The sequence below is a fragment of the Anopheles gambiae genome, chromosome X, assembly GCF_943734735.2.
Source record: "Anopheles gambiae chromosome X, idAnoGambNW_F1_1, whole genome shotgun sequence".
NCBI classification, from domain to species: Eukaryota; Metazoa; Arthropoda; class Insecta; order Diptera; family Culicidae; genus Anopheles; species Anopheles gambiae.
This window is the reverse complement of record NC_064600.1, coordinates 13,157,098-13,170,361: the sequence shown is the minus strand read 5'-3', so window position 1 is coordinate 13,170,361 and position 13,264 is coordinate 13,157,098. Positions and strand designations below refer to the sequence as shown.

The window sequence follows — 13,264 nt, the reverse complement described above, 5'->3', positions numbered from 1 at the left end:
ATAACGTCGGACGACGAAATCGCACGTCCGACGTTATCTGTCAAATCCCATATAAATCGCGTCCGATAAAATCGCATCCGATGAGCGTTGCCACCGCCCTAAACGTATAGAACTACAGGCGGTCCCCGAGATACACGGTTAATGGGGACCGAAAACGGCCGCAAAATACCGCGTATCTCGAATTTCCGCGTAAGTCGAATCTCGTAATTTTCAGCCAAAATATCATTAATCTTCGTGTAATTTTGCAAGTAGGGGATGGTTTTAGCCACCAAATTAATTATTTGATATGTTTCTAATGAATTGAACAGTTTGAAACCTTTTTAAATGGTATTTTACATTCGATCAATACGGAAATTATTTGGTATTTCACAATGGATGTGTCAAATCAGTACAATTTGCTCAAAGAACTGTCAAATTTAGTGTTATGGAGGCGTTTAGGGCGAAATGCGATAAGTGAGCCAACCTGCGCAAACAGTCCGGCTCCGACTGGCTGGTCACTCAGCGAGCCGAGAGGCCACTCAGCACGATCGAAAGGACGATCGTGCTCTCTTGGATTAAGGCGGCCGAGCGGGACGGTCACACACAAAAAGGGCTTAGGATTAATAAATTATATATTACTGTTTTGTTTTTAATAAGTACAACGTCGTTTTAGCAAAGCCCCACAAATATCACAAAAGTGGCGACGAGAAAAGTTAATGTGATCGTTTCGTGTTGTAAAGTGCTGACCAAATTTTAATTCGTTTTTTGTTCGTTTTCTTCCGTGTCCCGCTCACACACATACACCCACACAATTGCGCCACCACGTCCCAAGAAGCGCAAGATGAACCCCGCTGATGCAACGATGGATTTACCGACGGAGGAGGAGCAGCGACGTGCATCCTTAGGCCGGCCGGGATTTTTCAACCCGGCGGTGATGCAGCAACCCGGAGCATCGCAGCCGCACGTTCCCTCCGTGCACGAAGTAGCGTTCCATCATCAGGTGTCCCCAAATGGGCACCTCTATCCGCCATCGCAATTGGGACCCGCATCAGCGCCGCCGGTATCAGCGCCATCGCAATTTGTGCAACCGCCATCGCAAACGGGCTCAGCTGTAGTGGATAACGCCGTACTCCTACAAACGCTGAAAATGATGCAGCAACAAATGACCCAGCAACAGCAGCTTATTAGTAAAATAATGTCCCAGCAAACAAACCAGCCCGCATTTACGCCAAATTTCAATCCAGAGCAAGCAACGGAAGCATTAGCCAATTCGATTATGGAATTTCGGTTCGATCCTGAAGCTGGCATCACCTTTAGAACATGGTTTTCCCGGTACGAGGAGCTGTTCAACGAGGATGCTTGTCGGTTAAGTGATGCAGCAAAAGTGCGACTTCTTTTAAGGAAGCTAGGTGCAGCCGAGCATGATCGGTATTTGTCGTTTATCCTGCCCCTACGTTCAAGTGAATTTTCATTCAAGGAGACGATCGCGAAGCTCGCTGTGCTGTTCGACGTGCAGGAATCCTTGATAAGCAAAAGGTACAAGTGTTTGCAGCTTACAAGGAAACCTGAAGAGGATCTGCTTACCTACGCATGTCGGGTAAATAAATCATGCGTAGAGTTCGAGCTCAGCAAGCTCGACGAGGAACAGCTAAAGTGCCTCTTATTCGTTTGTGGATTAAGAGAAGAACGAGACGTCGAAGTGCGAACCAGATTGTTGGCGAAAATCGAGGATCGAGAGCAGATTACGTTGCAGCAACTGTCAGAGGAATGTAGTCGCATTGCCGCGCTAAAAAGAGACAGCGCAATGATTCAAGAAAATGAACGGCAAGTACTCGCATTGCATAACAATAACAAAAAATTTAACAATCATACTAAAGCTAAAAATTCGAGTTTTCAGCACCGGCAATTCCCCAGAAGAAATAATGTCCAAAGATATGATAAGCAGCGTCCTCCCGCACGGAACACCCATCCCAGTCGACCATGCTGGCTTTGTGGCGACAGACATTGGGTGCAATATTGTGGCTATAAATCGCACAAGTGCCAAGATTGCGGACGAATAGGACATCGGGAAGGCCACTGCAATACCGCGAACCAAAAAGGAAAATTTCGTCAGAGCCCATCGGTGGAGACACGTATCGTCACGGTGAATGCATGTGCCGTCGCGGTAAACCGTAAGTACGTTAACGTACTAATAAATGGGAAAAATGCCAGGTTACAACTCGATACGGGGTCCGATATTACGATCATAAATAGATCTCTGTGGCAAAGCTTAGGCGAACCTCCTCTAAATGCATGCGAGATACGAGCAAAAACAGTTTCAGGGGCTAGCCTTCACTTAGACGGGGAATTCGAAGGAATTGTTACGGTTGGAGAGAAAACAAAAGCAGCTACCATCCGCGTAGCTTGCGTAAATCTCTTATTATTGGGTGCAGATATCATCGACGCATTTGATCTCGGATCGTTACCGATGAATGCATATTGTGGAACGGTTTCGACAGCGACACCAATTGCAAAACAATTAGAAACCAAGTTTCCCAGTGTTTTTAGGGGATCAGGCTTATGCACCAAGGCACGTATAAAAGTGCAAGTAAAAGAGAACACCCAACCAACCTTTTGTCCAAAGCGCCCAGTCGCTTATGCTATGCAAGAAGCTGTGAATAAGGAACTAGACAGATTAGAGCAACTTGGAGTTATTACGCCGGTAGACTATTCGGAATGGGCGGCTCCAATAGTGGTTGTTAGAAAGGCAAATGGAACTATAAGAATATGTGGAGACTACTCCACCGGCCTAAATTCAGCATTACGGACGCATGAATACCCTTTACCATTACCCGAAGACATTTTTGCCAAACTTGCCGGTTGCAAATATTTTAGCACAATCGATCTATCGGATGCATTTCTTCAGGTGGAAGTAGAAGAAAAATACAGATCGTTTTTGGTAATAAATACACACCGTGGTTTGTACACATACAACCGATTACCACCAGGTATAAAGATTGCACCAGCCGCATTCCAGCAAATTATTGATACCATGCTAGCTGGATTGAATGGAGTGTGTGGTTATATGGATGATGTGATAGTAGGGGGTAAAACTGAGGTTGAACATGATGCTAATCTATACAAACTATTGCAACGGATCGAAAGCTACGGGTTTACAATACGCGCCGAGAAATGTTCTTTTAAAATGAACCAAATTCCATACCTAGGCCACATAATTGATCATCAAGGAATTAAACCAAATCCAGAAAAGATAGCGGCAATTCTCAACTTACCAGCACCAACCGATTTAAGTGGCGTAAGATCATTCTTAGGTGCCATTAATTACTATGGCAAGTTTGTGCCCAACATGCGCGAGTTAAGGTATCCTTTAGACATGCTCTTAAAAAAGGACGGAAGATTCGAGTGGACCCTTGATTGTGAAAAAGCTTTTAAAAAGTTTAAAGAAATTTTATCATCAAATTTGCTTCTCACACATTACGATCCCCGAGCCAAAATTGTTGTTTCTGCAGACGCCTCTTCTATAGGGGTCGGAGCAACCATTAGCCATGTTTTCTCTGATGGATCCGTTAAAGTAATACAGCACGCATCTAGAGCGCTAACCAAAGCAGAAACAGGTTACAGCCAAATCGATAGAGAGGGATTGGCCATAGTATACGCTGTAACCAAATTTCATAAAATGCTGTTTGGGAGACACTTTATTTTACAAACAGATCATAGACCGCTGCTTAGAATATTTGGTTCAAAAAAGGGGATTCCGATCTATACAGCAAATCGTCTTCAAAGATTCGCGCTGACGCTACAGCTTTATGATTTTGAAATGGAATACATACAATCAGACAAGTTTGGAAATGCGGATGTCCTGTCTCGTCTTATACAAAATCATGCAAAGCCAGAGCCAGAATATGTGATCGCGAGCGCTAGCCTAGAAGAAGACTTGGAGGCAGTAGTTATCAATGCGATTAGTTCGTTCCCCCTCACGTTCAGAGACGTTGAGATAAAAACCCAGAGCGATCCCGTACTACGACAGGTTTACACACATATAAAAAAGGGCTGGCCAACAAACGTATCGTATGGATCAGAGCTTGCACGTTACCATGATAGAAGAGAGTCCTTGTCAGCAGTAAACAACTGTATCCTATTTGGAGAGAGGGTAGTGATCCCCAAACTGCTACAGAAACAATGCCTGAGTCAGATCCATCATGGTCATCCGGGGATTCAAAGGATGAAGGCCTTAGCTAGAAGCTACATGTACTGGCCATCTATGGATCGTGATATTACTGAATGGGTTAATTCGTGTCATGCCTGCCAGGCAGCCGCCAAATCACCTCCAAGCACCGATAAAACCAGCTGGCCAAAATCTTCAGCTCCTTGGCAACGCCTTCATATCGATTATGCTGGTCCTTTAAAGGGAGAGTGGTATCTTATATTAGTGGATTCTTTTTCAAAATGGCCTGAAATAGTTCAAACTAGCAACACGTCATCAGCGGCTACAATTGCTATTCTTCGTAGTATTTTCGCACGTTTTGGTATGCCGATGACGCTAGTGTCTGATAATGGGACACAATTCTGCAGTATTGAATTTGAACGATTTTGTAAGAAAAGCGGTATTATACACGTTAGAACGGCGCCTTACCATCCACAATCAAACGGCCAGGCAGAGCGATTTGTGGACACTTTTAAGCGAGCTATGAGGAAAATCGAAGTTGATGGTTACACGGTTCGGGAGAGTTTGGACATATTCTTACAAACTTACAGGTCTACCCCAAACGCTTGTCTGGAAGGATCAAAGTCTCCCGCGGAGATCATGTTGAGTAGACGCCCAAGAATACCGCTGGATTTATTAACACCATTACAAAACCCACCACAGATAAGCCCTACTGTAGAAGAAAGAGAATTTTGCCCTAATCAAAACGTTTATGCTAAACATTATTCCCAGAATGGATGGAGATGGATAACCGGTACGGTTCTGAAGCGACAAGGTAGAGTCATGTACGTGGTCAGGACGGCTGATGGAAAGATCATTCGACGGCATATTCATCAGCTACGTCGGCGAACGCAAGAAGAATCTTCAACAGTAGTTCAGCCTCGCTTACCTCTAGATGTTTTGCTTGAAGCTTGGAATTTGGATCGCGTACAAAGTCCACCTGCACCTGCACCGTCACCACCAGCAGACTTACCGTTACCTTCAAGCATCAGCGACCACCAAACGGTACCGGTGCTTCCTCCTGCTACGTCCACACAAACATTTGGAAAAACAACAACTGCACGTCCCAGAAGGCTGTATCAGGTACAGGAACCACGACGCTCTTCTCGCAATAGAAGATTGCCCAGTCGGTTCGATGTGTACCGTCTATTTTAAGAGAGGGAGATGTTATGGAGGCGTTTAGGGCGAAATGCGATAAGTGAGCCAACCTGCGCAAACAGTCCGGCTCCGACTGGCTGGTCACTCAGCGAGCCGAGAGGCCACTCAGCACGATCGAAAGGACGATCGTGCTCTCTTGGATTAAGGCGGCCGAGCGGGACGGTCACACACAAAAAGGGCTTAGGATTAATAAATTATATATTACTGTTTTGTTTTTAATAAGTACAACGTCGTTTTAGCAAAGCCCCACAAATATCACAAAATTTAGAAAACCGCGTATCTCCGAATCCGCGTATAAGAGGTACCGTGTATCTCGGGGACCGCCTGTATATGGAGGTGCGCCGTCAGACATTATCGAACAAATAAGACAAACATCGTCTCGAACCTTCTTCTTCTTCTATTTTGAGAGATAGGGTGTATCCTTTTGCATTAATCCTCATACGCAAAGGCCAGCCATCTATTAATTTACCCATTCGAGTAGCTTTCACTGTTTGTCAAAACAATCTTTTAAGAGTAGCTTTCACTGTTTGTCAAAACAATCTTTTAAGAACAATTTAGCGGTACGGAGTTGTTTTTGTTTGTTTTTCTTCAAAAGTTGAAATACAACGATTTAATTAAATCTTAACTGAATGCATGAACGCCGTTGGCGGTTTGTTGAACAATCTTGTGAAGTGAAATTTAGCTGGGAAATAACGTTTATATGCGCTAAATATGAAACATCTTCTCCGGATAATGGCGTTTATATGCGCCAGGATGAAGTAAATGTTCCAGTCGAGTTTGCTGAAAAAAATTGGTATCGTGTGTATAAAATTTCAATTCTTCAACATCAAAAAGAACTATCAAAATCAGACTACGCGTCCTCTGATAAGCGGATTTGGAGATACGCGGCTTTTTTTTTAAATTTGACAGTTCCTTAAGCAAATTGAAAAATAATATCCCTTTGGACGAATCTGAAAAATCATTCAAAAAGGTGCAACAATGTCGTCATCAGCTAGAATCATTTTAAATGATAAAGTTAGTTGTTTAAGCCATGCATTATCTGCCAAATTACAAGAAAAATAGCTCTATGTTGGCTGAAAACTGCCTGATTCAACTTACCCGGCGCTCTAGCAGCAATCGAACACGACATCGAACATGAAAAATGTATGGGATTTGACATGTTCGATTTGTTGGTTATCAATCGATTTGTTGGTCGTGTTCGATTGCTGCTAGAGCGCTGCCTTACGCAGAAATTTAAGATACGCGGTTATTTCTCGGTCCTTATTAATAGCGTATCTAGGGGACACCCTGTATTGAATATGGAAATTCACTCAGAAAACCCAGTAAGACATACAACATATGAAAGAGCACCTATTGAACAGAGTCGGGTTTGTTTCTCTGGTGCGATGGCAGCCAGAGCGTCGCCTAAGCAAAACAGCTCTAGAGCAGTCTGACCCCTCAACATCCGGCTGTAAATCGCCCCAAGAGCACATTACAGTGACAGTCGACAACTGACAGCTGTCAGTGTCGGAAATCGGAAATGTGAAGGAAAGGTATCAAGAGTGATGGGTAAACTAAACAAAAATCCGGAATCGCTTCCGAATGACTCCGCCAAAAATCGGAGGCTGCTGGAAGCCGTCCGCGGCTGTCTGGAGCCGTTAGTCCGCAGCCGGAGCCTTTGGAGTCGTTCAGAGTTGCCCGGAGCCGTCGGTTTGATGTAGCCATAATCGGCGCCAGAGTAGCAATGTTTGGAAGCGGTTCGGAGCCATGGGTGCGATTCCGAAAACCCATCACTACACACGAACTGCCGGCGGTCGTGGAAGGGAACGGCAGAACCGGAGGGAACCCCATGCGGCGTTAATTTTACCGCTGGCACGTGAAGGAAGGTTCTTACTCGCTCGGTTGATTTCGAACGGCCAACACCGCGACGCAGCTGCCAGCAGTCTTAGCGCTCCTCGTGCCACAGTGAAAGCAGTTCAGTCCAACGGGCAGCAACGGAACGGAAGGCGCAGGCCAAACGACCAATCTACAATCAAACGCGTGTCCGATCAATCCAGCACCAAACACAAACGATTGGAGAAGATGGCCAAACCTGCGTACAAAGTTGGTAAGTGTTGGTGCCGAACCCACGTGCTCGGTATGTTGCCGTCTGGAGGGGGCGGTGTCGGGGAACAGCACGGTTTGATTGGGGGGCTAACAAAAGGTTCTTATCGTATGCCGCCTGGGTTTATCCACCGTGCTCACGCTGTTGTACAAGCAATCGATATCTCTGTCTACATGTGCTGTATAAAGCCGGTATGGTTGTTGAAGCCTAGAGCGAAGAGAATCGTACCGCCTAACAACTAAGGCAGTGCTAAGGATGGTATAAATCAAAGCTAAAGCCTTTTTTAGGTTTTAATTTAATTTGTTTTGCTTTTCTATTAAACAAATGCATGTTTTTCAGTTGAAACAGATTCATTGTCAAACTACAATTAATAACTAATTTTTTTCATTTTTATTTCCCCCCAAAAAAATACAACTACAACAGCCGACATTTCACTGGCCGAGTTCGGGCGGAAGGAGATCGTGCTGGCGGAGAATGAGATGCCGGGCCTGATGGCGTGCCGCCAAAAGTACGGCCCGCTCAAGATCCTGAAGGGTGCCCGGATAGCGGGCTGCCTGCACATGACCATCCAGACGGCCGTCCTCATCGAAACGCTGATCGAGCTGGGCGCTGAGGTAAGTTCGAGCGGCCTCAACTCCCCCCCCATCCCCCTGTTGGTTGGCCGGCCAGGCATATGACGTCTCTTGTGTTTGGGCCCCGATGATGCGGAAGTCACTGATAACCCCGCTGAACCTGCCCCATGCGGTTGCGCCTCAAATCGTGAGACAAACAAGTGATACCGGTGGCTGATTCTTTGGTTTGGTCAAAAATTGCCTATAAAAAAAAAAACACAATTTCTGCTCGCGATCGGACTCGCTTGCCGGCCCACTGTTGCCTGGCGGTGACGTTCGGCCGCAAGAAGCGATAATGCCGCGTGCGCGCTGGCTAGTAGCGATTAGATGCTTTTGCTTCTTCTCCTTCTTCTGCATCTGCGGGAAGTTTTTGTATTCTAAATTTAGTCACCCCATGGTGATTTGTTTTGTAGCGTTGCCGGAGGGAGGTGGCCGGGCGGCACTGTATTAAAGTGCGTTCTCGTTCGCGCACGCGCTCTCGGTTGCGCAACGTGTCGGTGGTCCAGAGGAATATGGGGTTGCCAGTTATTTGGATTTTGGATTAAAACTCTCCTGCTGGAATGGGTTGATCAACGGGAACACCTTGTTGCTCATACTTAGAGCTATTTCATGAATATTACTTTTTGCAAAACATTCACACATAATTGATTCATTTTGAATTTAAGCAATCGAATCGTTATTGTGTTAGTACAACATTTAAAAAGATCCATTACAGACCTTGTGAAATAGCCACGGACAAATGGTAAATCCTGTTCTTTTGATCAGCCTGTTGGTTCTGCGAATCGTTTACAGGTTCTTAGAAGACTCTTCCTTTAAAGAGAAAACAATTGTTCATATATCACGTTCGTTTTCTCCTTCACTGTCCTGAGATGCACATATTTTGAAGAAAAAAACCGAATGCAATATCTAATGCTCAAAGGCTTGTGAAACTAAAATCTAGGGGCGTAACCTTATCTAGCCTCTAGCGCTCTTGCTAACATTTTCTTTCCAGTTATGATTGATCCTAAATGGTTTACATTTAAAAAAGTTTTATTATTATATTTAAGTCTCAAATTCTTCCCTGCCCTCCCTCCCGTTTTAATATCAGAGGTAAAGCATATTATGATCAAGTTGAGGCATCATGATGAAAAAAAGCTAAATTACATTTTGAAAATGTTTTTTTTACTAATAATCATTTTATCCCTTTTTATTGAATAATTTATTCGTACATATTAAAAAATGTCAAAAATCGAGAATGTAAAACAAGAAATCACAATTCCTTTGGTGAATATATTGTAGCATACATTCTGAATATTGTGCTACCATATATTCTAACGGTTGCATTAAACAAAAATGGACAAAAGTTGTCGATTTTTCATTGATTTATCTTCACCCAAACAAACGAAATAACAATTTCGCTTTCAACAATAGTATCCAGTGCTGCAAAGTGTCATGAGTATCACGAGATTTTCACCAACGAAAACAATGAACATATCCGTGGTAGCTTGATGCTCATTGCGTGAACGCGATAGTCAATAAAAGTGCGTCATGACATGCTGAACACGTCATGTAAATTCTTGAGTCCAACGCGATACTCTGACTAATAAGCTTAGCTTAATGCCGGCGCAAGCATAATCATGATTTTTTCTGGTTGCGAACAGTGCTAACAAATGCCACTGTTTCAGTCACCAACACTCATGACTGAAACGAAGCTCAAATCGGCTCACGTACACAACTGAGATGATCAGTGACGTTGGAGAACAGTTGGAGAATCAATCACATGCTTGGTGACATTTTGATTAGCACAAATCTTGGTCTTTCTCTTGGTCATGACATTTTTGTCCGCGATAATCACGACATTTTTTGGAGGAGCCGATATAATGACGAGCTATACGAGATGTACGGCGACCTCACTGTCGTACAGCGTATTAAGCTCGCCAGGCTCCAGTGGGCTGGACATGTTGTACGCATGAAAACGGACGACCCAGCCCGTAAAGTCTTTTTAGGCCGTCCACAAGGACAGAGGAGGCGTGGTAGGCCCAAATTGAGGTGGCAAGATGGCGTGGAGGCGTCCGCCATTAAGGCCGGGATAACGGACTGGCAGACGAAGGCGCGAGACCGTGAGCGGTTTCGGACACTCCTGAGGCAGGCCAAGACCACAAAGCGCCGGATAAGTAAGTAAGTAAGTAATCACGACATTGTTGGAATATACTTGGCGTGTGAGCTCAAGCAACAAAATGAGCATGCTTTCTCCCTCTGTCTGTTTTGATAATCTGTCGGGTCAAACCGAGCGATAAAACATGCTCACTATGTTTCTTGAAACCACTCGCAAGCACCGTATATCTCTCATGACCATCGCGATGATCATCGACAGAAAATGTCACAACTAAGTTACTGACCAAGAGTTGGTTGCCCGAAATGTCACCAAATATGTGATGGTCGCATCAATTGACATTTTGCAGCACTGATAGTATCGCATGAGTCAGGAGACAATGCGCTATCAAAAAACGGCACCTCGTAGCGTCTAAAACGGACTCCGTGCGGCAGTTTGTGGATGTCGTATAAGCCTCTTACGGCATCTGCAACATCTTGGCACTACTAGACAACAAGCAGAGCATCGAAAGAAAGCCCAGTTCCGAATGGCCAACGTCCCTGAGCTGCAAGCAGCTCCAAAAGATGCTGAAAATGAAGACCTAGGGACAAGTGGCTACTTTGCTGTGTTCGCTTGGTCGGTAGATCGGTTCAACCGGTCAAAGAGTGAAATAGTTATAGTTATATAAATAGTTAATAACGCCAAAACACAATGCGATCATTTCACCGGTAAACTTCGGAGGATTTTCGATGTGACACCTTAGTCCGCGAACTAGTCCAACATCCCCTGGCTGTGTCCTAATGAAATTTTCTGGACCAACATGCTGCAAAAACTCCTCTACTCCTACATTGTTGTTGCGAAAATTGAGGAGGAATTGATAAAAATCTAAGGAAGATCTTAAAACGTGCCTACACGCATGTCTTTGTCCGACATGGTGAAAATTCCGGATAACGGGAGATAGACAAATCGCAAGGTCGTAGATTGATTTTTTTTTTGCAAATAAGCTTGTACACCTTTCAAAGGATGTTCATGGAAATAAATGATCTTGTTTAATTATTTTTTGTACAGCCAGCAGAAAAAAGAACCATTTTTTAAATGCAAATGTTAGTTATATTGTGTATTTTCAAACCATCCAATAGATGGTAAATTAAACAAACAAAAAATACTAAATGTACAACCTATGATGTTTGAACGGTATTGTTGTATTCCCGCTTTGATGATTGAAATCGAAACATTAAACGAGGATACTACAAGAAAGCAACCAAAAATGTATTAAAATTCGTTATTTTCATCTTGTTTTATTTTGTTTATATTCAATTACACTTCTCCGGGGACATAGCTGTTATATTTGATAGGCATAAAAAAATTTAACTAAAAATGCTTGGCACCCAGGTCTGGGTATGAAATAGAACGAATCCATCTCCGGATTGTTACTCATTTAACTTCAATGCTATTAACATAACTTATAAATTGCATTCAGATGAAAAGTAGACAAATGAAACTAATGAATGAAAAATTTAATGAAAAAAGAACATACAACAAATCTAACCGTTTCTCTTTCCTTTCACTTCCATTCGCAGGTCCAATGGAGCAGCTGTAACATCTTCAGCACGCAGGACCATGCGGCCGCCGCGATGGCCAAGGCGGGCGTGCCGGTGTTCGCGTGGAAGGGTGAAACGGACGAGGAGTACATGTGGTGCATCCGGCAGACGCTCATCTTCCCGGACGGCAAGCCGCTGAACATGATCCTGGACGATGGCGGCGACCTGACCAACCTGGTGCACGCCGAGCACCCGGAGCTGCTGAAGGAGATCCGCGGGCTGAGCGAGGAAACGACGACCGGCGTCCACAACCTGTACAAGATGTTCCGCGAGGGCCGCCTCGGCATGCCGGCGATCAACGTGAACGATTCGGTCACGAAGAGCAAGTTCGACAACCTGTACGGCTGCCGGGAGTCGCTGCTGGACGGCATCAAGCGGGCGACGGACGTGATGATCGCGGGCAAGGTGTGCGTGGTCGCCGGGTACGGCGATGTGGGCAAGGGTTGCGCCCAGGCACTGCGCGGTTCTGGCGGGCGCGTGCTAATCACCGAAATCGATCCCATCAACGCGCTGCAGGCGGCGATGGAAGGCTACGAGGTGACGACGATGGAGGAGGCAAGCAAGGAGGCGCAAATCTTCGTCACGACGACCGGCTGCACCGACATCATCATGGGCGAGCACTTCCTCAACATGAAGGACGACTCGATCGTGTGCAATATCGGGCACTTTGACTGTGAGATCAATGTGACCTGGCTGCAGGAGAATGCGGTCGAGAAGGTGAACATCAAGCCGCAGGTCGACCGGTACCGGCTGGCGAACGGCAACCACATCATCCTGCTGGCGGAGGGCCGGCTGGTGAATCTGGGCTGCGCGATGGGCCACTCCAGCTTCGTCATGTCGAACTCGTTCACCAACCAGGTGCTGGCACAGATCGAGCTGTGGACGAACCGGGAGCAGTACGCGATCGGCGTGCACGTGCTGCCGAAGAAGCTGGACGAGGAGGTGGCCGCCCTGCACCTGGACAAGCTGGGCGTGAAGCTGACGAAGCTGAGCGCGCGGCAGGCCGAGTACCTGAACCTGCCGGCCGAGGGCCCGTACAAACCGGAACACTACCGCTACTAAGCGCGTCGGACCGTGCCCGGCCCGGGTTTGGCAAAAGAGGGGAAAAGTGCGAGGGAAGGGAGAGAGGGAAAAATTATGGTGTGAAGCACATCACGTTTTAATAAAAACAAACATGTAAAGCGTATCAGATTGAGAGAGCAAGCGCCGCCGGTTTGAGAAACGGTTGAAGCTAGTGGTCCCCAATATCTAGGAACTGGAGTTCGCGGTGACAATGCTAAAGTTTCTTCCCCGTGAACTTCGATGGCATACCTTAAAATAGCAGAATACGTTTAAGATATCTTGCCTGTAGCTGTGTTTAAATCTTTTTAGGGGTTTAACTCGTTTGTAAATTCTATGGAGAATCAGAATTTCAACAACTCATCTGTCCGCAGTTGTGACGCGATTCTTCAATGTTCTATTGTACTCCTGCATTTGCTTTACAAAAGAACAAGGTAAAAGATAACATTGGAGCCATTGGCTAAGAAAAAGATCCTCTAGAGGAATCTAGTCAAAGCA

At 45.3% G+C, this 13,264-nt stretch overlaps 2 protein-coding genes across 2 annotated transcripts; both read left to right on the top strand.

The window, feature by feature from the left end:
- The first annotated feature begins 417 nt into the window (after positions 1–417).
- On the top strand, positions 418–5,564 carry LOC133393030 (uncharacterized). The gene is made up of 2 exons (XM_061656041.1): positions 418–2,150; positions 4,916–5,564. The coding sequence occupies exons 1-2, from the start codon at positions 821–823 to the stop codon at positions 4,960–4,962; spliced, it is 1,377 nt and encodes a 458-aa protein (XP_061512025.1). The 5' UTR covers positions 418–820; the 3' UTR covers positions 4,963–5,564.
- A 1,250-nt stretch (positions 5,565–6,814) lies between these two features.
- On the top strand, positions 6,815–12,890 carry LOC1272312 (adenosylhomocysteinase). The gene is made up of 3 exons (XM_311257.5): positions 6,815–7,427; positions 7,848–8,038; positions 11,687–12,890. Exons 1-3 carry the CDS (start codon positions 7,088–7,090, stop codon positions 12,767–12,769), a joined length of 1,614 nt encoding a protein of 537 aa, XP_311257.3. The 5' UTR covers positions 6,815–7,087; the 3' UTR covers positions 12,770–12,890.
- The last annotated feature ends 374 nt before the right edge of the window (positions 12,891–13,264 follow it).

Bases quoted from the DNA above. Each gene is read 5' to 3' on its own strand.
- LOC133393030 (XM_061656041.1), top strand. From the start codon at position 821: ATGAACCCCGCTGATGCAACGATGGATTTACCGACGGAGGAGGAGCAG. The intron at 2,151-4,915 runs GTAAGTACGTTA...CATTATTCCCAG, and splicing joins ATGTGCCGTCGCGGTAAACC to AATGGATGGAGATGGATAAC.
- LOC1272312 (XM_311257.5), top strand. From the start codon at position 7,088: ATGGGTGCGATTCCGAAAACCCATCACTACACACGAACTGCCGGCGGT. The intron at 7,428-7,847 runs GTAAGTGTTGGT...CAACTACAACAG, and splicing joins CAAACCTGCGTACAAAGTTG to CCGACATTTCACTGGCCGAG. The intron at 8,039-11,686 runs GTAAGTTCGAGC...TTCCATTCGCAG, and splicing joins TGATCGAGCTGGGCGCTGAG to GTCCAATGGAGCAGCTGTAA.